Genomic DNA, 21,421 nt, shown 5'->3' on the forward strand with positions numbered 1-21,421 from the left:
CATTTGCCTTCTTTTCCTCTCCTCCCCTACTCCTACCTGTAATACTGTGGCAGCCTGACAGTGGGAGCTGGGGCATCCACAGACCAGAGAGCCCAGGAGGGTGAGACTAGAGAGGGCTTTGCCATTGCGTTATGAATCCACCGGCCCCATGGGAGTGGCGCTTGGGTCTTTTCTGTGATAGGGGCCACTTCTGCCACTTCCGAAAGGCTCACCTCAGGGCCCCTTAGAGCACAGGAAGGGAGAGGGGTGCGGATAGACATCTGAACACAGCCAGCCCTTCATGAGTCATGGACAAAAAGCTGCTTGATGCTGGAGAAACCAGCAAGCTTCACAGAGTCATGGCTCCCTAGCGTGTGCAGGACAAGGCTGCATAGTCCCAGCCTGATGGGCTTGCCCAGCTTGGCCTGGTGCACCTCAGGAACTGGGAACCTTTGATCTACAGGTAGTGGTGGGGGAGTGGCCTGGAGTGAGGGAAAGGTGGCAGTACCTCTGGGGTAACTGAAGCAAGCAGAGGTGAGGTCCAGGGTGGGGCTAAGAAGAGGAGAAGCAGGTGTGGCAGAGCCTACCTTTCCTTCCAAGACACTGAGACGGGAAGAGCGTGAGCTCAGAGTCAGCCTAGGCTATAGAGTCCGACCGTCTCAGAAGTGGGGCAGGGCAGGAAGAGGGCGTCGGAGCAACAGCAGCAGCAGCAGCGCTGAGAGTCGGCTCAGAGGTGAAGCGTGCTTGCAGGGGACCCAAGTTTGAGTCCTAGCACCCACATCGGGTGGCTCACAGTTACCTCTAACTCCAACTCCAGGGGATCTGACACCCCACTTCTGACCCCTGTAGGGCACCAGGTACTACACATACATACATGCAAGCAAAACATTCATACACATAAAATAAATCATATATACACATTAGGAGAAAAAAAAAAAAGAGGGGCTAGAGAAGCGGCTCAGTTGAGCACTTACTGCTCTTGAAGAGGACCCAAATTCAGTTCCCAGCACCCATGTGCTGGCTCACAACCACCATGAATTCTAATTCCAGAGGATCTGGCTTCCGGGGTCTCCTGTAAGCAAACACACGGTGCACATAAACTCATGCAAGCAAATGCACTTGACAAGAAATAAAATATTTTACTTTTTAAAAAACAGAAGAGGAGGAAGTGGGAGTGAGATGAGAAGGGGAGCTGGAAAGAGGAGGCCATTTGTGAACTGCCCTGCCTCGTCCCAAATGCCCTGTGTTTATTTATCTTCTATCTTCTCCTGTCCTGCTCCATGCTGCCATCAGGTTTGGCCGGGGCTTGGGATTCACCATGGCAACTGAAGAGGCCATCATCCGCATCCCCCCATACCACTATATCCATGTGCTGGACCAAAACAGCAATGTGTCCCGTGTGGAGGTTGGACCAAAGACATACATCCGGCAGGACAATGAGAGGTTGGTGTGGAGGTCTCCCAGCTGAGGAGAGCCTGGCTGGCAGGAGAGACCCTTGCCTGGGTGGCTGGGAGGCTTCTCTTGCTTTGGCTGCCTCCTTTGGAACAGCATCCTGGGTCCTCACATCCCTTCTTACGTCACAACAGGGTACTGTTTGCCCCAGTGCGCATGGTGACAGTTCCCCCACGCCACTACTGCATAGTGGCCAACCCTGTGTCCCGGGACGCCCAGAACTTGGTGCTATTTGATACCACAGGGCAGGTTCGACTTCGCCATGCTGACCAGGAGATCCGACTGGCCCAGGACCCCTTTCCTCTGTACCCAGGGGAAGTGCTGGAAAAGGTATTTGACTTTCCTCCCTTGAGACGCACTCTGCCTGCTCTGCCCCTGCTCCTAGGGCTCCTCACTGCCTTCTGATGGGAAAACAAGGGGCCTGTGGGAAGAGTGAAGGAGGAGGGATATTAAGTTGACTCACTGTCCCTCTGCACGCACACCTCAGACTTGCCCTGGTGTCCACACAATCCTACATGCCTGTGCCTGTTGCAGTGGGGGCCTGCCCCACCACCACAGCCAGACCCTCGTCCACGTTGCCCTCAGGCCTGAGCCCCCAAGCAGGGGAATCTGCTGAAATTTCTTTAATAGTTCTATCTTTATCTGCTTGGTATTTTATACCTTTAAACTGACTTTCTACAGAGCAGTGCATTTTATGCTATGATTATATTTTATTTACTTATTTATTTGGGGGACGGGGTGTGATGCGGGCTATTGATTGCATGTGGAGGTCAGAGGATAACTCGCAGGGGTCAGTTCTCTCCCTCTATCATGTGGGTCCTGGGGTTGAACTCAGGTCATCAGGCATGGCAGCAAGTGCCTTCACCCCTGAGCAATCTAGCCAGCTCCCTTTTAAATTGTCCCCCTTTTGCCATGCTAAGGATAGAACTTAGGGCATTGAGTATGCTAGACAAGTGCTCTCTGTCCATAAGCCCTAATCAGTGCCTTTGCTCTTGAGTGCCAAATGGCAGGACTCCGGGAGAGCACAGAGATACACACAGCTGGGGGGAAGCACGGCACAGGGAAATAATGAGGGGTCAGGGGGATGGTACAGCAGGTAGAAGCATTTGCTGCACATGCCTGTCAATCTGAGATCCATCCCCCACAGCCGTGAGGGGAGAGAGCCTCCTCCTGTAAGTTATCCCCAGACTTCTGAACTTGCATGGTCATTCATGCACATCAACACGCACACGCACGTGCACAGAGAGAGAAGTAAATACAAGAAAAAATTCAACGAAACTAAAAATAATGAGGAATGGTTAAGACAGCAATCCTTAAAGAATCCGAGTGAAGTTCAGCAGTGGTGGCGCAGGCCTTTCATCCCAGCACTCAGAGACAGAGGCAGGCGGAGCTCTGTGAGTTCAAGGCCAGCCTGGTCTACAGGGTGAGTCCAGGACAGCCAGAGGTACATCGTGAGACACTGCCTAGAAAAACAAAAAACAAACAGAAAATCTATACCCTTGTCTTAACTTCGACTAGCCAAGTCCCGATCTGGGTGCGGGAGCCCACAGAAGTAGTAGGTGCAGGAGCCCTGTGCTTAGTAAGATGTAAGCCCTGGAGTGAGGAGCAGAGCTTTCTGTCCCTGCCTCACTTTAACTGCTCCCCCTACAGACTCCCACCGATGGTTCATCCTCTCACTCAGGCTGGGAGGGCTGGGGTGTCACAGAGAAGGGTCTTTCCATCTTGAATCAATATTCAGCCTTCCACGGTGCCACCTTCTCTGAGGCTGGCAGCATTTGCTGACGGCATGAGAGACATTTTCTGATTCAACCTCCTCTTTTGCTGTGACCATGACAACCGCTTGACCTTTGCCTTTGCATTTTGTTTTGTTTGTTCTTGGTTTGGTTTTGTTTTTGAGAGAGGGTCTTACTTTACCGTGTAACCCCGGCTTGCCTAGAACTCTCTATGTAGATCACACTAGCCTTGAACTTGTGGCAGTTCTCATGCCACAGGCTCCCAGGTACTAAGATTACAGGTCTATAGAGCACCAGATCCAACTCTAGGTATTTTTTTTTTTAAAGAACAGGATATTTTATGATGCTGCTGATGATAATGATGGCGGCAATGGTGGTGGTGGTGCTGGTGCTGCTGCTGTGTGTGTGTGTGTGTGTGTGTGTGTGTGTGGTGTGTGTGTGTGTGTGTGTGTGTGTGTGTGTGTGTGTGTGTGTGTGTGTGTGTGTGTGTGTGGTGTCATGTGCAGGTCAGAGACTAACTTGCAAGACTCAGTTCTCTCCTCCACCATGTGGGTCCTGGGGATCAGATTTGGGCGGTCAGACAGACTTAGCTGCGAGTGTAGCTTACACTCTGAGTTACACACTGAGCTACCTTTCCAGCTCCCTCAGATCTTTGTTTTATTTGGAGATAGTAGTCCTGGCTAGTCAGAAGGCAAAGATTCACCTGTCCAATGGCTCCCAAGCGTTGGGACTAATGAGACTTGCCAGGTGGGAGGGGTGCATCTTCTACTTCTTTTCTTCTTTCTTTCTCTCTCTCTCTCTTTCTCTCTCTCTCTCTCTCTCTCTCTCTCTCTCTCTCTCTCCTTCCCTCCCTCCCTCCCTCCCTTCCTTCCTTCCTTCCTCCCTTCCTTCCTTTTTTAGGTTTTTCAAGACAGGGTTTCCCAGTAGCTATGCAGCCAGTCCTAAACTCGCGCTGTAGACCAGGCTGGTCTTGAACTCACAGAGATCTGCCTGCCTCTGCCTCCTGAGTGGTGGGATTAAAGGTGTGCACCACCACCTCCTGGCCACATTAGTTCTTTGTTGGCTTTTTACTAATGACCCTGTGAATCTGTTTCTAGTTGTCTGTGGCTTTCTCTCTCCTCTCTACTCTTTTTTTTTTATTTTATTTTTTTTTTTAGCAACCTGTACTTAATGTCTCTAAGTTACTCCTTCACAAACCCCTCTGGCCCCCCATCCCACCTCCACTGAACTCCTAGGACAAGCCAGGCATGGTGGTGCCTGCATGTCATCCCAGCATTTGGGAGGCTGAAGCAGGAGTTCTAGGCCAGCCTTGTGTCCCTGTCTCTGCTGCTTTTACATTATGTCCTGACCTCCTGTGCACCCTTAACTACTCAGGGCTGACTTGTAGCCCTGGCTGAATCTGGGGGTTACTCTTCTTCTACAACAGTCCATTTTCAACATCTGAACCCAGCTACTTCCCGCCCCTCGTTCTCTTCCTCCATACCCTCAGTATGGATTAGGGATATCACAGCGTAACCATGTGCCTAAACTAGACACCTGTCGGGGAATGGGGGACAAACTGGAGAGAAATGGTGGGGGCAGCCAGTGGACTGTTAGGAAGGTGTTACTGCCATCCCAGTGGCTTACAGAGGGAACATGACAGGGAGACGCTGTGGTTTTGCGATGCTGCAGACAGGAAGTGACAGTGAGGTGTGCTGGCATGTGCCTTGGAGAGCAGAGGCAGGATGTGGTGATTTTGAAGACAGCCGAGGCTAGACAGAGGCTGTCAGGGGGTCTGCCTTTCTCCAGCCCAATGTGAGGCCAGGGGGTGAAGTGACCTTCCACCTCCCACAGTCCGGCCAGTCTGTCTGTCATAGGGACATGTGCATTACTGGGGCTCATGTCTTTCCTCCATTCTTTAACAGCTGTGTGGGCTTGCCCCACCCCCAATGTGTCTGCACCTCTCTCTTGCCTGCCTCTTCTAGAATATTTCCAAAGACCAAATCAAGTTGTATTTGTAAAGACATGTCTACAAACTTTAAGGTTGGCTGGTTTTTGTAAGGTGCGGGAGGGGATCCTGTGAGCATGAGGTCACCCTGAAAGCGAAGCCACAGGATTAAAACCTGCTTTGTATAGCACTTATTGTAATTTTACTTTCTTTCTTTTTCTGTTTGCTTCTGAGACAAGGTCTCGTGTAGTCCGGGCTGACTAGGACCTGCTGTGTAGTTAAGGATGATCTTGAACTTCTGCCTCTTTTGTTGGCATTTCAAGCGCTGTGATTATGGGCGTGTGCCACTGTGCCCAGCTTTATGTTTGTGCTTTTAAATTCTTTCTAGAGCAGCGGTTCTCAACCTTCCCAGCGCTGCGGCCCTTTAAGACAGTTCCTTCTTGTGTTGTAGTAACCCCCATAAGATTATTTCTTTTTTTTTATATCTGTTTATTTATTTATTATGTATACAATATTCTGTCTGTGTGTGTGCCTGAAGGCCAGAAGAGGGCACCAGACCTCATTACAGATGGCTGTGAGCCACCATGTGGTTGCCGGAAATTGAACTCAGGACCTTTGGAAGAGCAGGCAATGCTCTTAACCACTGAGCCATCTCTCCAGCCCAAGATTATTTCATTGCTGCTTCGTAACTGTAATTTTGCTACTGTTATGAATTGTAATGTAAACGTCTGATATGCAGCCCCGTGGGGTCGCGACCCACAGGTTGAGAATTGCTGTTCTAGAGCATCAGGTCCTGCAGTTGTCATGGTTCGGCGTCCGAGACGTCTTCCCAATCTTTTACCAGTTTTGCTCCTCGCTCTTGTCCTCGGCAGAGGGCGGTGCTCTTGACCCGTCCGTCCGTGCTGACTTCCTCGTCAGCTCTTCAGGTCAGGTGACCTCGGGCCCACCCCTACCTTGTGTGTTCCACTACGGCTTTAATGGAGATGCACAGACACGCTGCGGGGCCGGATGTGTGGCTCAGCGACAGAGCACTTGTTCAGCGTCCTCCAGGCCCCGATTCCATCCACAGCAGTGCGGACTTCCCCCTACTGAGGCTGTGGGCTCTGATCTCCAGAATATCGGCACAGCTCGAACACCCCGACTTTTTCCCCTGTAGGACATCACCCCACTGCAGGTGATTCTGCCCAACACTGCCCTGCATCTTAAGGCCTTGCTGGACTTTGAGGATGAGAATGGAGACAAGATCATGGCGGGTGATGAGTGGCTGTTTGAGGGGCCTGGTGAGTTACAGCTCCATCTCCCCGGCTTCGTCTGGACCGGGGCTTCCTGCCTTCCTGCCCCAACATCTTTGACAGCCAGCACTGACTTCCTCCTCCTTCCCCAGGCACCTACATCCCCCAGAAGGAAGTGGAGGTCGTGGAGATAATTCAGGCCACGATCATCAAACAGAACCAAGCGTTGCGGCTAAGGGCCCGGAAGGAATGCTTTGACCGGGATGGCAAGCAGAGGGTGACAGGTGAGGCCCACAAAGGATAAGTGGGCAGGAAGGGCTCCCTGCGGGAGAAGCAAGAGAAATTGTGTGAAGTCAGGACAGGGTTTTCCCTGGTGTCTGTCTGTCTGTCTCTATCTGTGGGGATTTTTTTGGTTTTGTTTTTTTTTTTTCCTAGAACTCAGAGATCTGCCTGCCTCTGTCTGCCGAGTGCTGGGATTAAAGGCGTGCGCCACCACCCAGCCTGTCTCTGTCTTTCACTGTTTGTTCTTATTATTGACTTTAAGATTTTAAAAACTTTACCATTACTCTATTTTTATGTGTATGAGTGTTTTGTCTGCATGTATGTAGTATGTATGTCTGTGTACCACTTTATGTCTGGTGCCCATGGAGACCAGAAAAAGGTGTCAGATCCCCTGATACTGGAGTTACAGACAGTTGTGAGGCACCATTTGGGAGCTGGGAATCGAACCCAGGTCCTCTGGAAGAAGAGCCAGTGCTCTTATCCAACAAGCCAGGTAAGAGGTTCCCCAGGTCTGTTGTTTTTGAGACAGTATCTCATGTAGCCCCAACTTACCTGGTAGTCATCACGTAGTCCAGGATGGCTTCAAACTCATGGCAATTCTTCTGCCTCAGCCTCCTGAGTGATGGGATTATAAGTGCACCACCACGCCTGGCTTTTTCTGGGGTCTCTTGAGCTGATGAGTCTGCCTGTTGCTTCTTTACACCTGCTTCCAGGTTACCTCTGCCCTAGCCCTGATCCTGCAGTCACACCACGATCAGACGAGATTGGGCGCGTTCAGGGTGGTATGGATGTAGACAATATCACACCATGATAACAGTCTTGCCCGCCCCAATTTTTTGTGGTTGTTATTTTGTTTTTCAGGACAGGTTTTCTCTGTGTAACAGCCCTGGCTATCCTGGAACTCTCTGTGTAGACCAGGCTGGCCTCGAACTCACAAAGACCCACCTGTCTCTGCCTCCTGAGTGCTGGGACTAAAGGAGCGTGCCACCACACCCGGCTACCCTCCCCACTCTTTACCCCAAACTGTGGGCAGAGGCCACCTCTTACCTGGTTCTAGATCAAAAAGTGAGATGTTCAAATACATTGACCCGATGTTGGATCAAAATGATAGATGGTGTTTTATTGAACTCCCTGATAGCTGCGGGAGTCTGCTGTTCCCATTTTCTCCATGGCAAGACTGAGGCACTTGCCTGGGGTATGTGGCCAGGAAGGGGGAGTCTTTGACTTGCTGCTGGGCATGCTTGCTGCCCCAATAAACAAAATGACATTCACAGACCTAGTAGGGGCCCTTCTGCCCCTTGCAGGAGAATGGAAAACTAAGTCTTTGGTGCTTAGAGACAGCGTCACAGGGTGTAGCTGTAGCAATGACTTGATATTCTAGAACAGCCTCTGTGGTTTTGGCCTTTTGAGACGGATCTCCCTGTGTAGCCTAAATTGCCCCAAACCTCCTAATCCTCTCACCTTGACCTCATGAGTGCTAGGATTATGGGTATGTGCCACCATGCCAGCGTCTAAAAGGTTTTTGTGGTTGTCGTTGTTTTAATTCTTCTGGGATAGAAGTTCGTTTTCCTCTGGCCCCAGAGAAAAGAGTGGCTGCAGGGACCTTGTCAGGCGCTCAGCCTGGAGATGGAGGCATATCTTTGGTCCTGTCACCTAGGCTGTGTTGAGAAGCCGTGGTGAAGGCTGGTTGTGCTGACCCCTCCTTCCTGCTCATCACCTAGGTGAAGAGTGGCTGGTCAGGTCTGTGGGTGCTTACCTCCCGGCTGTGTTCGAAGAGGTGCTGGATCTGGTGGACGCTGTGATCCTTACAGAAAAGGTCTGTGCTCTGGGTGTGGGTTAGGGAGTTGGCTAGGTGGTGCTCAGAGAGGCAGACAGAGTGCAAGGAAGGGAGCAGCGGCATCCTTAAGGTCACAGGGGGAAAAAAGATCAGGTCTCCAGAGGACAGCCCTGGAGTACCCTTCAGTGGGTAGGAATTGTCCCTGAGAACTGGGGTCAGTTAGGGGCCTGTGGTGTTCCCAGATCCAAGGTGCTGGAGGGAGGCCTCCACAAACACCCTGTGTTTCCTCCTGCAGACAGCCCTGCACCTCCGGGCTCGGCAGAACTTCAAGGACCTTCGGGGAGTGGCCCACCGCACTGGGGAGGAATGGTTAGTGACGGTCCAGGACACAGAAGCCCATGTGCCAGATGTCTATGAGGAGGTGCTGGGGGTCGTACCCATCACCACTCTGGGACCTCGACATTACTGTGTCATCCTTGACCCCATGGGGCCAGATGGCAAGAACCAGCTGGGACAAAAGCGTGTTGTCAAGGTAAGCGGCTCTCCTCCCAGAGCTTGTCAGGATCAAGACCCTCGAGCGACAAGAGGCCTTCTTATCTGCCTCCCTTCACTTCTCCCAGACAGCACACACTTCTAGAAACACCTTTGTTGTAAGGAGGCTGCTTGTTTATTTCCCGACCACCCAGACTCCTGAAATAATCACACAGAAAACTGTATTATTTAAGTCACTGCTTGGCCAATCATTTAAGTGTATTGCTAGCTAGCTCTTACATCTTAATTTAACCCATTTCCATTATTTTATATTTTATGATGAGGCTCATGGCCTACCAGCTGGCAGCTCACATCTTTCGCCTCTCGTGGTTACATGGTGTCTCCCTGACTCCACCTTCTTTCTCCCAACATTCAGTTTAGTTCCCCCCCCATCTCTATTCTGCCCTGTGCAGGCCCAGGACAGCTTCTTTATTCATTAACCAATAAAAGCAGCACATAGACAGAAGGACCTTCATACCACAGCTTCAGTGCTTTTGTACGCTTGGTTTATATTCCTGACTCACTGTCCTATTTGGTTCCCCTAGTAGCCTGGGTTTCCTCTTATGTACCTGCTACTGTTTCTGGGAACTTTTGCCCCTCCTGAAGTTCCTGGAATTTGCTCTTCCATGTTCCAGAACTTTTGTCTTCTGTATAGGACAAATCTCACAACCTCCCCACTCTCTCCCCTCCTCTCCATTCCTCTCCTCTCCCCTGCATTCCCTGCTTCCCTGCTTCCCCTGCCCTCCTTGCCCTCCCCTTCCCTCTCGTCCCTTCTCCTGCCCTCCCTTGCCCTCCTTGCTCTCCCCTCCCCTCTCCTGCCCTCCCCTGCCCTCCCCTGCCCTCTTTGCCCTCCCCTCCTCTCTCTTGCCCTCTCCTGACCTCCTTGCCCTCCCCTGCCCTCCTTGCCCTCCCCTGCCCTCCCCTGCCCTCCCCTGCCTCCTATAAGAGCTCAACTGTCTACCTCTCTCTGCAAAGGCAGGGACTAGACAGTTTAGGGCTTATGTGGATGAGATTTCTGTAGAAGTTACTCAACTAGACTGTTGTCACAGCACCTTGGAGATAATATGAAAGCAAAGCCAGAAATTAGTTTTGTTTCATTGGACTAGGGGAGTTAAGGCAGAAAGATCAGGAGTTCAAGACCCATAGTAAATTCTGGGCCACCCTAAATACATGAGAAAGTGTCAAAAAAAAAAGAAAAGCAAGCAAGCAGGCAAGAAAGAAAGAAAGAAAGAAAGAAAGAAAGAAAGAAAGAAAGAAAGAAAGAAAAAAAGAAAAAGGGATGGAGGAGGTAGTAAAAGTCAAAATAACCCTTGTAGGACATGGTGGCGCACACTCTTAATCCCAGCGCTCGGGAAGCAGAGGCAGGCCAGTCTCTGTGAAAACAGCCCAAATGCCTCTCATTGATGGATGGACTTTTAAAGGGTGGCGTATCAATATGGTGGAATGTTAAAAGAAGTAGTTCTTTATACCACAGCAGACTAAGACTGAAAACACAGCTAAGTGAAAGAAAGCAGATGTGAAAGACTAGCTACTGTATTATTCTATATATGTGAACTGTCCAGAACATGTAAATCCAGATGCTCAGGCAGTAGATTGCTGGTTGGTGGGGCGGGCGTGGATTGATGGGAGCAGCAGGTACAGGTTTCTTCTCAAGGTGGTAAAAATATTATAGATGGACACAGTCAAGACAGGCAACTGATTCTGAGTCTCCTCACGTGAACTGCGTACTCTTAGTACTTAAACTTCTGAATTCTTTGCAATAGAAACACAGCTCGGCTGGTAACATGCTTGCTGGGCAAACATGAAGACCTGAGCTCAATGCCTACTTCCCATGTTTTAAAAATCTGGGCATAGTGGCATGTACTTATCATCCCAGGGCTGGGGCTTAGAGCCAGGAGGACCGTGAGGCTTGCTGTTCAGCCAGCCTAGTCTAGTCAGTGAGCCACAGGTTCCAGTGAGGGACCCTGTCTCAGAAAACCAGGTAAGGCTGGCTGGCAAGGGACGTCGGTGGGTAAAGATGCCCCCGACCAAGAATGATGATCCAAGTTCAATCCCCACAACCCATTTGGTAGACTAGGAAAACTGACTCCTGCAAACTGAACTTTGACCTCTACGTGTGTGCCATCGTATGCAGGTGTACATATGTGTGTGCACACACATACAAAATATTATTAATAGTGATAAAGTAATTTAAACATCAATTTTTTAAAAAATTAAATGGCTTCTGAGGAGTGGCATCTAAGGCTGACCTCTGGCCTCCACACAAATTCACACACACATGCAGACATACCCGCACACACATACATACACCCACCTATATACACACACACAACACAATCAGTGTTCTTTATCCACAGCGCCACATCTACAATTCAACCAACAGCAGATTAAAATTTTTAAGAAAAATTGCATCTGAACAGAAAATATGTAGTTTTTATTATTTTTCCTAGTACAGCCTTTACATGATATTTTGTATTATCAGTAATCTACTTATGATTTATGACTTAAAGCTCACAGGAGATTGTCTGGGCTACATCCATAAGGGACTTGAGTACCAATTTGGGGTTTTTAGGTAACAAGTTCTAGAACCCATTATCCCAAGATATAGAGAGAAGTCTGTATATTTCTTAAGATATAAGCTGAACCGGGCGGTGGTAGCGCACGTCTTTAATCCCAGCACTTGGGAGGCAGAGGCAGGCGGATCTCTGTGAGTTTGAGGCCAGTCTGGTCTACAAGAGCTAGTTCCAGGACAGCCAGAGCTACATAGCGAAACCCTGTCTCGAAAAACAAACATAAAAACCCAAAATATATAATATATATGATAATCCAGGTGTGGCTCGCACCTGTAATCACAACACTCAAGAAGCTGAGGCAGAAGGACTGTGAATTTGAGGCCAATCTGACCTACACAGCAAGACTTCGTCTCAAAGGAGGGGAGAGAAAAGGCCAGTGAAGTGTGTACCTGCCGCTCCACCCACTTGGAAGACAAGTGTCCAGAAGTCCAAAGCCAGTCTGGGAAACATGGCTAGGTCCCACATCACCGACACCACCACCAAACACCATAGGTGGCAGGTCAGATTTGACCCTATGACTAAAGTTTTCCCACCTTCAAATTCCACCATATCAAGAAAAAAACAGACTGTGGAGAAATGAAAAGTGGCAGTAGGTTAAATATATATCATTTCTTTATGGACATTTTATTTTCTTTGGGGATTTTTCTTTTCTTTTTTTTTTTTTTTTTTTTTGGATTTTGTTCTCACTTTGTTACCCAGACTGGCCTTGGATTCAGGATGATCCTTCTTTACTTTTCCAAGTGTGGAGATTACAGGCACATGCATTGCGCTCAGTTTAGGGTAATTCTCATTTGTTTAACCTGAGGACCTAGGTCTCGACTGTTTACAGATTTGACCTGGTGATCTGCCGGCATTTGTCCAGACACACAGACAGACAGGGGCTATGCTGGGGTTGTGCTTTGGACTTTTTTCTTCAACACAAGCCCAAGGCAGCATGTGGGTGAGCTAGTGTCACCAGAAGACCTGGCTCAAGGTCGTGCAGAGGTGGCAAGCCAGAAGACTGTATCAAAGCAGTGCGGTTCTGCTATAGGCCTGAGTGTACCGTGTCCTAACCTCCCCTCTTTCCCACTAGGGAGAGAAGTCCTTTTTCCTACAGCCAGGGGAGAGGCTGGAAAGAGGCATCCAGGATGTGTATGTGCTGTCAGAGCAACAGGGGCTGCTGCTGAGGGCCCTGGAGCCCCTGGAGGAGGGGGAGAACGAGGAGAAAGTCTCCCACCAGGCTGGAGACCGCTGGCTCATCCGTGGGCCCCTGGAGTACGTGCCCTCTGCAAAAGTGGAGGTGGTGGAAGAGCGCCAGGCCATCCCTCTGGACCTAAATGAGGGCATCTATGTGCAAGACGTCAAGACCGGGAAGGTACCAGCTGGGGGCTGGGAGGTGCCAGCTGTGGCTTCCTCGGGGCCAGCAGGTGCTGCTGATGGGAAGAGGCAGGGTGGGGGAAGGCGTCACAGCACACACAGCTGCCGCCAGGTGGCTGTCTGGCAGATGCCAGGCCTTCTCATGCCCCATTTGTCATCTCTGTGCTAAATATCTAGTTCTGCATTTCAGAGCTTCCAGCTGAGAGAATGAACTAGGCTTTAGGACAAGGGGTCTGCCCTCCTGCAGATGTGGACCTAGCGTAGAGGTCTCACTGGAATATGGCCTGCGTCTCAGCGTCTCCGTAGACTCTTTTGCTACTTCACCTAAAACCTTGACCTTGGTTTGGCTGAGGACTGCATTGCAACCTCTTTCCCTGCGAATCTAATGAGGAACAATTTAGCATCCAGGATGATGTTAGTGTGTGTGAGGTGCTCCCTAGGGTCACATCTGTCACTGTGATGCCCACCATGCGGCTCCATTAAGGAAAATCCTAGAAATAATATCAAGCACTTACTACATACCAAGTGCTGTTCTTTGAATTGGCCTTGTGAACCCTCCTCATTGTCTATCCCCTAGATGGCCCATTATACAGATGGGGAAAGTAAAGCATGGACAGAGCTTGAGAAAACACCCAGCAGATGACAAACCAAGCCTGAGTGCAGCCTTCCTGTAGAGACCTCCTTTAGCCAGGATCTAGTGCTGCCCCTGGGCAGGATCTGCTCAGGACAGCTAGGGGTAACGTTCTCCCTCTTATCCTCTCTGAAAACACCTTCCCTAGGTGCGGGCTGTGATTGGAAGCACCTACATGCTGACCCAGGATGAAGTCCTATGGGAAAAGGAGCTGCCTCCCGGGGTGGAGGAGCTGCTGAACTTGGGGCATGACCCTCTGGCAGACAGGGGTCAGAAGGCCACAGGCAAGAGCCTTCAGCCCTCAGCTCCAAGGAACAAGACCCGAGTGGTCAGCTACCGAGTCCCACACAATGCTGCCGTGCAGGTGTATGACTACAGAGCCAAGAGAGCCCGGTGAGCCAGTGGAAGGCCTCTGCGGGGGGCCTCGGGGACGCTCTCAGGGCGTCTGACCTCCGCCTCTCTCCGCAGTGTGGTCTTTGGGCCTGAGCTAGTGTCACTGGATCCTGAGGAGCAGTTCACAGTGTTGTCCCTGTCTGCCGGGCGGCCCAAGCGTCCCCACGCTCGCCGCGCTCTCTGCTTGCTGCTGGGACCCGATTTCTTCACTGACGTCATCACCATTGAAACGGCGGATCATGCCCGGCTGCAGCTGCAACTTGCCTACAACTGGTGAGACCGCGGACCCAGGGGGCAGCCTCAGGAACAGGGAGGGACAGAAGGCAGGTCTTGATGCCCTGGACCAGAAGGAGGAGCAGGAGCTGGAGAGATGGCTCAGTGGTTAAGAGCATTGCCTGCTCTTCCAAAGGTCCTGAGTTCAATTCCTGGCAACCACATGGTGGCTCACAACCATCTGTAATGTCTGGCCTGCCGACATACACACAGACAGAATATTGTATACATAATAAATAAATAAATGTTTTTTTTTAAAAAAGAAAATGTAAGGAGCATATGGCCTACCCTTCTAGATGAAGACTTCAGGACCCCAGTAAAGGGGGACTACCCAACCACACCTCTATCTTTTATCGGTGCAAGCTGTTTTTTTGATTCTATCTATCTATCTCAAGCTGTTTTTTGATTCTATCTATCTATCTATCTATCTATCTATCTATCTATCTATCTATCTATCTATCTACCCATCCATTCATCTATCTTTGAGACAAGGTTTCTCTCTCCTGGAACTCATATATAGACCAGGGTGGCTTCAAACTCACAGAGATCCGCCTGCCTCTGCCTCCCTGGTGCTGGGACTCAAAGCATGCGTCACCACTCCCAACGTCTGCAAGATTTTGTTTAAAAGAACAGTTTTTTGTTTTTGTTTTTTTTAAACAACCAATGGATGTGAGCAGTGTGAACATGTAGCCTGAACACACTCAGGAGGCAGCAGCAGGGGACCAGGTATTCTAGGCCAGTGTCAGTGAAAGAGCTCAAAGCCAGCCTGCGCCTTCTGTGTGAGGGCCTGTCTCCGGGAGTCACCTGGAGAAATGGTGTTCACCAGTGTCTGGTGAACAGCTAGCACTGTGGCCAAGGCAGATAGGGTGCTGGCTTAGTGACAGTTAAGAGAACAGACCCTAGAGCCATCTTGCCTGGATTTGAGTTTTGGCTTGCTACATGTGATGTGACCTTGAATTTAATACCTCTAACCCTTTACTTGCTCTTCTGTAAAATGGGAGACTAGGCATCTCCACTGTAGGGACTCTGAAGATTTAGCAGGAGCATAGGTGCTTGCTAGGCACAAACTTACATCTCCCTTGTAAGAGCTGCCGCTGTTCATCCCCAGAGGATGAATGTTGAAACCCTGTTCAGAGAGGGTATCATTTCTTGTGGGAAAATAGCTTCCCCACTCTGGGTCTCTGTTCACAGGCACTTTGAGCTGAAGAACCGGAATGACCCTGTTGAGACAGCGAAGCTTTTCTCCGTGCCTGACTTTGTGGGTGATGCGTGCAAGGCCATTGCATCCCGAGTCCGAGGGGCTGTAGCTTCTGTCACCTTTGATGACTTCCATAAGAACTCAGCTCGAATCATTCGCATGGCTGTTTTTGGCTTTGAGACATCCGAAGACACGGGTCCTGATGGCACCCTCCTGCCCCGCGCTCGCGACCGGGCGGTCTTTCCCCAGAACGGGCTGGTGGTCAGCAGTGTGGATGTGCAGTCAGTGGAGCCAGTGGACCAGAGGACCCGGGACGCCCTTCAGCGCAGTGTCCAGCTGGCCATTGAAATCACCACCAACTCCCAGGAGGCAGCAGCCAAGTGAGTGGTGCAGGGGGCCAGGGGAAACATCTCAGCTGGTGCCACGACCCGAATACGGTGTGCTTGCTTGCCATCTGGTCCCCAAGGCTCTATTCTCTCCTCAGCAGAACCATTAAAACTGGAATAGTTTTTAAAACTATTAAATTTCTGCTCCTATGGCTTCCCACTCTTTCCAGGGCCCTCCAGGCTCTCCAGGAGAATTTGGCCTCCCCTGTCCTCAGCCTTCAGCTTGGTCCCACCTCGGACCTTTGGAACTTCCTTCCTAGTGTAAACTTTTTCAGCCCCAAGGTCACCTCCTTGGAGAGCCCCTATTTTCTCTGCCCTCTTTTCCCCACTCATCCACTTGCTCATCACTGTCTGAGAGCATCCTTGCCTGTTTTCTTCCCATGGCAGAGTCCTTCCAGGGGGAGCAGAAGCGTCAGGCACGCCTGTCTTCCACAGGCCTCGAGCCACACCATGGCTGCTTGCTGTTTGCTCATTGTTCTGGGCCCAGGTGCTTGGGGAAGGGGAAGGGTCAGTCTCCACACCAGGTGCTCCTTTCTCAGCTCTGGCCCCGCATTAGCATCTTATCTGCTCCTCTTCTTACCCAGGCATGAGGCTCAGAGACTGGAGCAGGAAGCCCGTGGCCGGCTGGAGAGGCAGAAGATCTTGGACCAGTCAGAAGCGGAAAAAGCCCGCAAGGAACTCTTGGAGCTTGAGGCTATGAGGTGGGTGGAGAAACGGAGGCGGGAAGACTGGCCAGTCTGAGGGTCTTGGCAAAGTTGCCGGCTCAGGCAGGGGTAGGGTGAGAGACAGGTAGAGCATGCCTCCAGGCATAAATCCAGACTCAAGAAGGGCGGAGCGCTGGCCTATCCTGTACAAGGTGCTGGGCTCCATCCCCTAGTACTGGAAGAAAATTAAAACATATGGGCAGCAGGGTAATACACTGGGTAAAGGCACCTGCTGCCAAGTCTGATGATCTGGGTTCCCAGGGACCCTCATAGTGCACAGAGAGAGCTGATTCACAAGTTGTCACAAGGACCTTCAGACCTGTGTCATGATGTCCCCCTCAAGTCCCTGGGTGGGTGACCTTCTCTCCTAGACCTTCCCCAACTCTTTCCCCTGCAGCATGGCTGTGGAAAGCACCGGAAATGCCAAGGCAGAGGCCGAGTCCCGTGCAGAGGCTGCCCGGATCGAAGGAGAAGGCTCTGTGCTGCAGGCCAAGCTAAAGGCAGAGGCGTTAGCCATTGAGACGGTGAGTTCAGGTTGCTGTTGGAAGGGTGCCACTGGGGCCTGGAAGAGGCCAGTTCATCAAAGGCTCTGAACCCCAGTGAACCGAGTAGGTAGCCGGACACAAAGCACGGCTCAAGCCCCCAGTGGTCTGCAGAGACTTCTGCCCTGTAGCCATGTGCATTCCCAGAAGGGGATTATTACAGCCATTCCACAGACGGCGCTGAACGCTGCCCCTTTGTTGTGTGTGTTTTACATCCATGACCTCATTTCATGCTTGAGGTACATGTCACCTCCATTTTACACCATTTGACTTCGGGGACTCCTTCCGAAGAGTCACTAGCTCAACAGTGGCATGACTGGGGTTCGCACCTGCGGTTCCCTTCTGCTTCGGTTCCCTAGGGGCTGCTGGCTTGGGTGACTTGCTGGACAGTTCCTGGGCTACATGACCTCAAGCTAGCCTGGTCTCCCCCTTCCAGGAAGCTGAGCTGGAGCGAGTAAAGAAAGTGCGCGAGCTGGAACTGGTCTACGCCCGGGCCCAGCTGCAACTAGAAGTGAGCAAGGCGCAGCAGCTGGCTGATGTGGAGGCAAAGAAGTTCAAGGAGATGACGGAGGCTCTGGGCCCCAGCACCATCAGGGACCTGGCTGTGGCTGGGCCAGAGATGCAGGTGAGAACAGAGACACAGGAGGAGGGTGGGTGTTTGCCTTGCAACGGAGAAGGTAAAAGACAAGCACATTTGGGGAAATGTTGGCTTGTTTGGGATTGAGCTGTTCCTGTGACCTGTCACTGACACCGTGAGATGCCATCCCAGCACCAGGCACTGTCCTAGACCCTGCAGAGCTAGCACTGCGAGGAGACAGTACGGGGTCAGACACCAGATCCTCAGAGGACGTCAAGGAGGGTGATACAATGAAGGGGGTGGTGGCTCTTCAAAAACTACTCGGTTCACGAGGGCCGCTCTGAAGGCTGGCCCCCTAGGGAGGAAGCAGCTGAGATAAAGAGCCAGTTTCTGAGGTGTCGTCCTGCCTGACTTGCTCCTCCCACCCCGCAGGTGAAACTTCTTCAGTCCCTGGGCCTGAAATCCACTCTCATCACAGATGGCTCTTCTCCCATCAACCTCTTCAACACAGCCTTCGGGCTGCTGGGGCTGGGGTCCGATGGTCAACCGCCAGCGCAAAAGTAACGTGGGCAGGCCCAGCCTGGAGAAAGCTGCTCTTTGCCAGGCCCTCCTGCTCCAGGCTCTTTGAGGCAGCCACCCTGTGCCTTAGGTCAACACTGACTGTACTGACAATGGATAAAATAAAATGATCATTTTGGAATTTTTTTTTTCTGTCACCTCTAGCCTGGGCAACAAGGGAGCTTACTGGTGAAGAGAAGATGCCCCTCAAATCTTGATATAATTACCGGAGACTGTGCTGGTCTCCAAGGAAATGGGGGGGGGGGACCTAGCCTGACGCTACAATGTTAAGGATGCAACCCAAAGCCTTTCAAGCCTGCTGTCCACAGGCTGTAGACCACGACTTTCTAGAACCCAGGCAGGGGAGAGTGGTACTGTAGGAGAATTCTGTTGGACCAGGACAAACTGGGACCACTTCTGCACGTGCAGCCTTTCACAGTGGTCCTTCCACGAATCCTGGTCATTCACTGAGTCTCCCTCAGGATGTAGAGCCTGCCCAGCCTGTCCCTGGAGACTCTCCTTTGGCGCCACCTGCCGGCCTCACCTTGTAGCGCCTGTAGCGCCGGCAGATGTGCCAGGCTGCACTAGGCACCCGTGTACTACTTGTTCCCGCCTAGATACGGCTATTAGACAGGGGAAGAGGACCCTGCTAGGGGCAGCAGGGTCTAGAACACACTCTGGACCCTGCTAGGGGCAGCCTCTGGTCTGGGCTCTTAAGGAGTGTGAGGGTGCCCTCTTTCCTATTTGACCCCAAAACTTTATCCAAACTTGTGAAGGGCTTTTATTTGGTGAAATGATGTGGGCTCTGTTTGGAAATACCAGTGGGGGCTCCAGGTATGCCGGTTTTATGCCAGGTGGGGCTTTAGATATCAGGCCTGCCCCGTCACTACTGTGGAAGTTAAATGATCCTAGAGTAGAGAGAAAACTTTGACCCCATTTCCTGTGTGGCTCTGAAGGGGACCCAGCTGCTCTCATCTCCTCCCATTTGTGAAATGGGCCCATGGTTTCCCAGTTAAGCAAGGTTAGCGATATTGTTTTTGTTCCTTTTTCCTCACAGAGCCTCCTCTCACGAGTCTTGCCTCTTCCCTGAGTGGCTTCTGAGGTGCATTTGTGTGGTTGGTGTCTCTGCTAAAGCCTGAGTTTGATGAGGCCGAGGGTCTGTCTGTATTAAGCCCCAGCCCTGGACCATTCTGGCTTGGCTGTGTATGAGTCCTGGCCCCGTCCTCCCCCAAGCTTTTCCTCAGGAGAACTAATTAATTTAAGGTTCTTCAGCTGGTACCTGCTGTCTATTCCATGTTGTGTGTCACCGTGGGCCTCCGGGTACAAGTGAGTTTGTACATGGCGGTGTTTCTTTAGGCCTCAGCTATCGGCTCCCAAAGCTGTCCTTTGACTGAACAGCACCTTGGAGAATGTCATTCGTTCATTGCCTCTGTCCCTACAAGTCACCAATAAAAACCTGTGACTCCCTTCTCTTCCCCACCCTTGTGATGTTTAGTGGGAAAAGACCCTCCCCTCCCTACCCTCTCCCATGGCAGAATGTTAGGAAGGACCCTCACTGCAAATGCACCATCACCGAATTATACCCCAGCATTTCCTTCTTTCTTTTCTTGCCTCCTTTCCCTTCCTCGATCCCTTTCTCTCCCCATCACCCTGCCCCCTCCCCTTTCTTTCTTTTTATTGTTTTTTGTTTGGTTTTTCAAGATAGGGTTTCTCTGTGTATCTTTGGCTGTACAGGAACTCACTCTGTAGACTAAGTTGGCCTCACAGGGATCTGCCTGCCTCTGCCTCCCAAGTGCTTGGATTAAAGGCGTTGGTGTGCACCACCATCACCTGGCTCCTTTCTTTCTTTGAGACAGGGTCTGACCATGAACTCACAGGCCTCCAGCCTCACTGTCTAGAGTGTTAAGATTACTGGCATGTGTCACCTGCCGTCCCCCAGCTCCCCCTTCCCTGTGTAACCCCGGACCAGAGGCTTGCTGCTGGGGAAGACCCCTGCACGTGACCATACCCATTTTAGACTGCAGTCACAATCCCCAGGGAGGCCTGTCCCCCACCCCCAACTATCTTCTCCCAGATGCCATCCCTTCAGAACAACTATTCAGGCCTCCTCTTCTCACCTCCTCCTCCCCTGCCCACTCTTTCTCACCTCTCTGAAGAAAATAGAAGCAAACTGGGCAGGAAGGCTCTCTCCCTCCTGGCAGCAAACTGAAATGCCTGTGCTCAGCATGGTGCCCACCAAGGGTCCTCACCTCGTGCCCTAGACCCCACCCACCTTAGGCCCATCATCTCCTGCCTCGGCAACCAGCAATTCTTCCTCTCTTTTGGGCCCCAGTCCTCAGCTATGAAATCCTTCAACTCTATGACACATAAAACAAACAGGCAGAAGTCATTCCTTGTTAAGAGCATGAGTCTGAGTTTGGATTTCAAGTACCCACAAAAAATAAAATGCCACTGTGTTGCAAGGATGTAACTCCAACCCTGAAGGTCAGAGACAGGATTGCTGGGGTTAGCGCAGCCATAAAACTGCAGGCTGTAGACCCTGTCTCAAGGAAATACGATGGGGTTGTCTCTCTCTGACCTCCACACACGTGTGCATGGACCCCACAAAAACCAAAAATGCTCCCCAAGTCCTACACCCCTTCCTGTCTACCTCTCCTCTTTTTCTTCCCAGCAGATTTCCCCAGTTCTGTATGGTCTCAGTTCCCACTCCTCACTGGCTTTTCAGACTGTCCTCACCAGTGCACCTCCACTTGTTTTTCAAGACAGGCTTTCTCTGTGTAGCTCTGGCTGTCCTGGAACTCACTCTGTAGACCAGGCCGGCCTTGAACTCACAGAGATCCATCTGATCTACCTCCTGAGTACTGGGATTAAAGGTATGTGCCACCACCACCCAGCCTCTCCACTTCTTTATAAACATACATACACACATATATATACACACACACATTTTATTTTATTTTATTTTGAGATAGGGTTTCTCTGTATAACAGCCCTGATTGTCCTGGTACTAGCTCTGGTAGACCAGGCTGGCCTCGAATTCATTGAGATCCATCTGCCTCTGTTTTCCAAGTGCTGGGATTAAAGGCGTGAGCCACCATATCTGGCTAAAACAAAGACAAAGAAACCACCTTTTATTTATGTTCGTGTGTGCCTGTGCATGTTGGGCATGGGTGCCTGGGAGGCACTGGGTTCTCTGGAGCTGCAGTTATGCATGGCTGTGAGCTGCCTGGTATGGATGGGGGCCAGGACTGGATGCTGATCCTCTGTAAGAACAGCAAGGACTGCTCCCTGCTAAGCCATCTTTCCACACTCAGGGT

The 21,421-nt window shown here is 51.1% G+C and overlaps 1 protein-coding gene across 3 annotated transcripts in view; it reads left to right on the forward strand.

The window, feature by feature from the left end:
* The window catches only part of Mvp (major vault protein), a 31,928-nt gene extending 13,682 nt beyond the window's left edge, over positions 1-18,246 (forward strand). For all 3 annotated transcript variants that reach the window (XM_048454964.3, XM_048454961.3, XM_085693110.2), the window contains 14 exons: positions 1,273-1,422; positions 1,566-1,761; positions 6,248-6,371; positions 6,476-6,607; positions 8,327-8,421; positions 8,678-8,914; positions 12,559-12,840; positions 13,622-13,866; positions 13,942-14,139; positions 15,331-15,717; positions 16,308-16,424; positions 16,825-16,951; positions 17,406-17,594; positions 17,979-18,246. In XM_048454964.3, the coding sequence (XP_048310921.2) occupies positions 1,273-1,422; positions 1,566-1,761; positions 6,248-6,371; positions 6,476-6,607; positions 8,327-8,421; positions 8,678-8,914; positions 12,559-12,840; positions 13,622-13,866; positions 13,942-14,139; positions 15,331-15,717; positions 16,308-16,424; positions 16,825-16,951; positions 17,406-17,594; positions 17,979-18,110 (2,611 nt within the window). In that variant the 3' untranslated portion in view covers positions 18,111-18,246. The remainder of the gene's footprint in view (positions 1-1,272; positions 1,423-1,565; positions 1,762-6,247; positions 6,372-6,475; positions 6,608-8,326; positions 8,422-8,677; positions 8,915-12,558; positions 12,841-13,621; positions 13,867-13,941; positions 14,140-15,330; positions 15,718-16,307; positions 16,425-16,824; positions 16,952-17,405; positions 17,595-17,978) is intronic.
* The last annotated feature ends 3,175 nt before the right edge of the window (positions 18,247-21,421 follow it).

This window comes from Myodes glareolus, chromosome 7 (assembly GCF_982192425.1).
Source record: "Myodes glareolus chromosome 7, mMyoGla1.1, whole genome shotgun sequence".
Lineage (NCBI taxonomy): Eukaryota > Metazoa > Chordata > Mammalia > Rodentia > Cricetidae > Myodes > Myodes glareolus.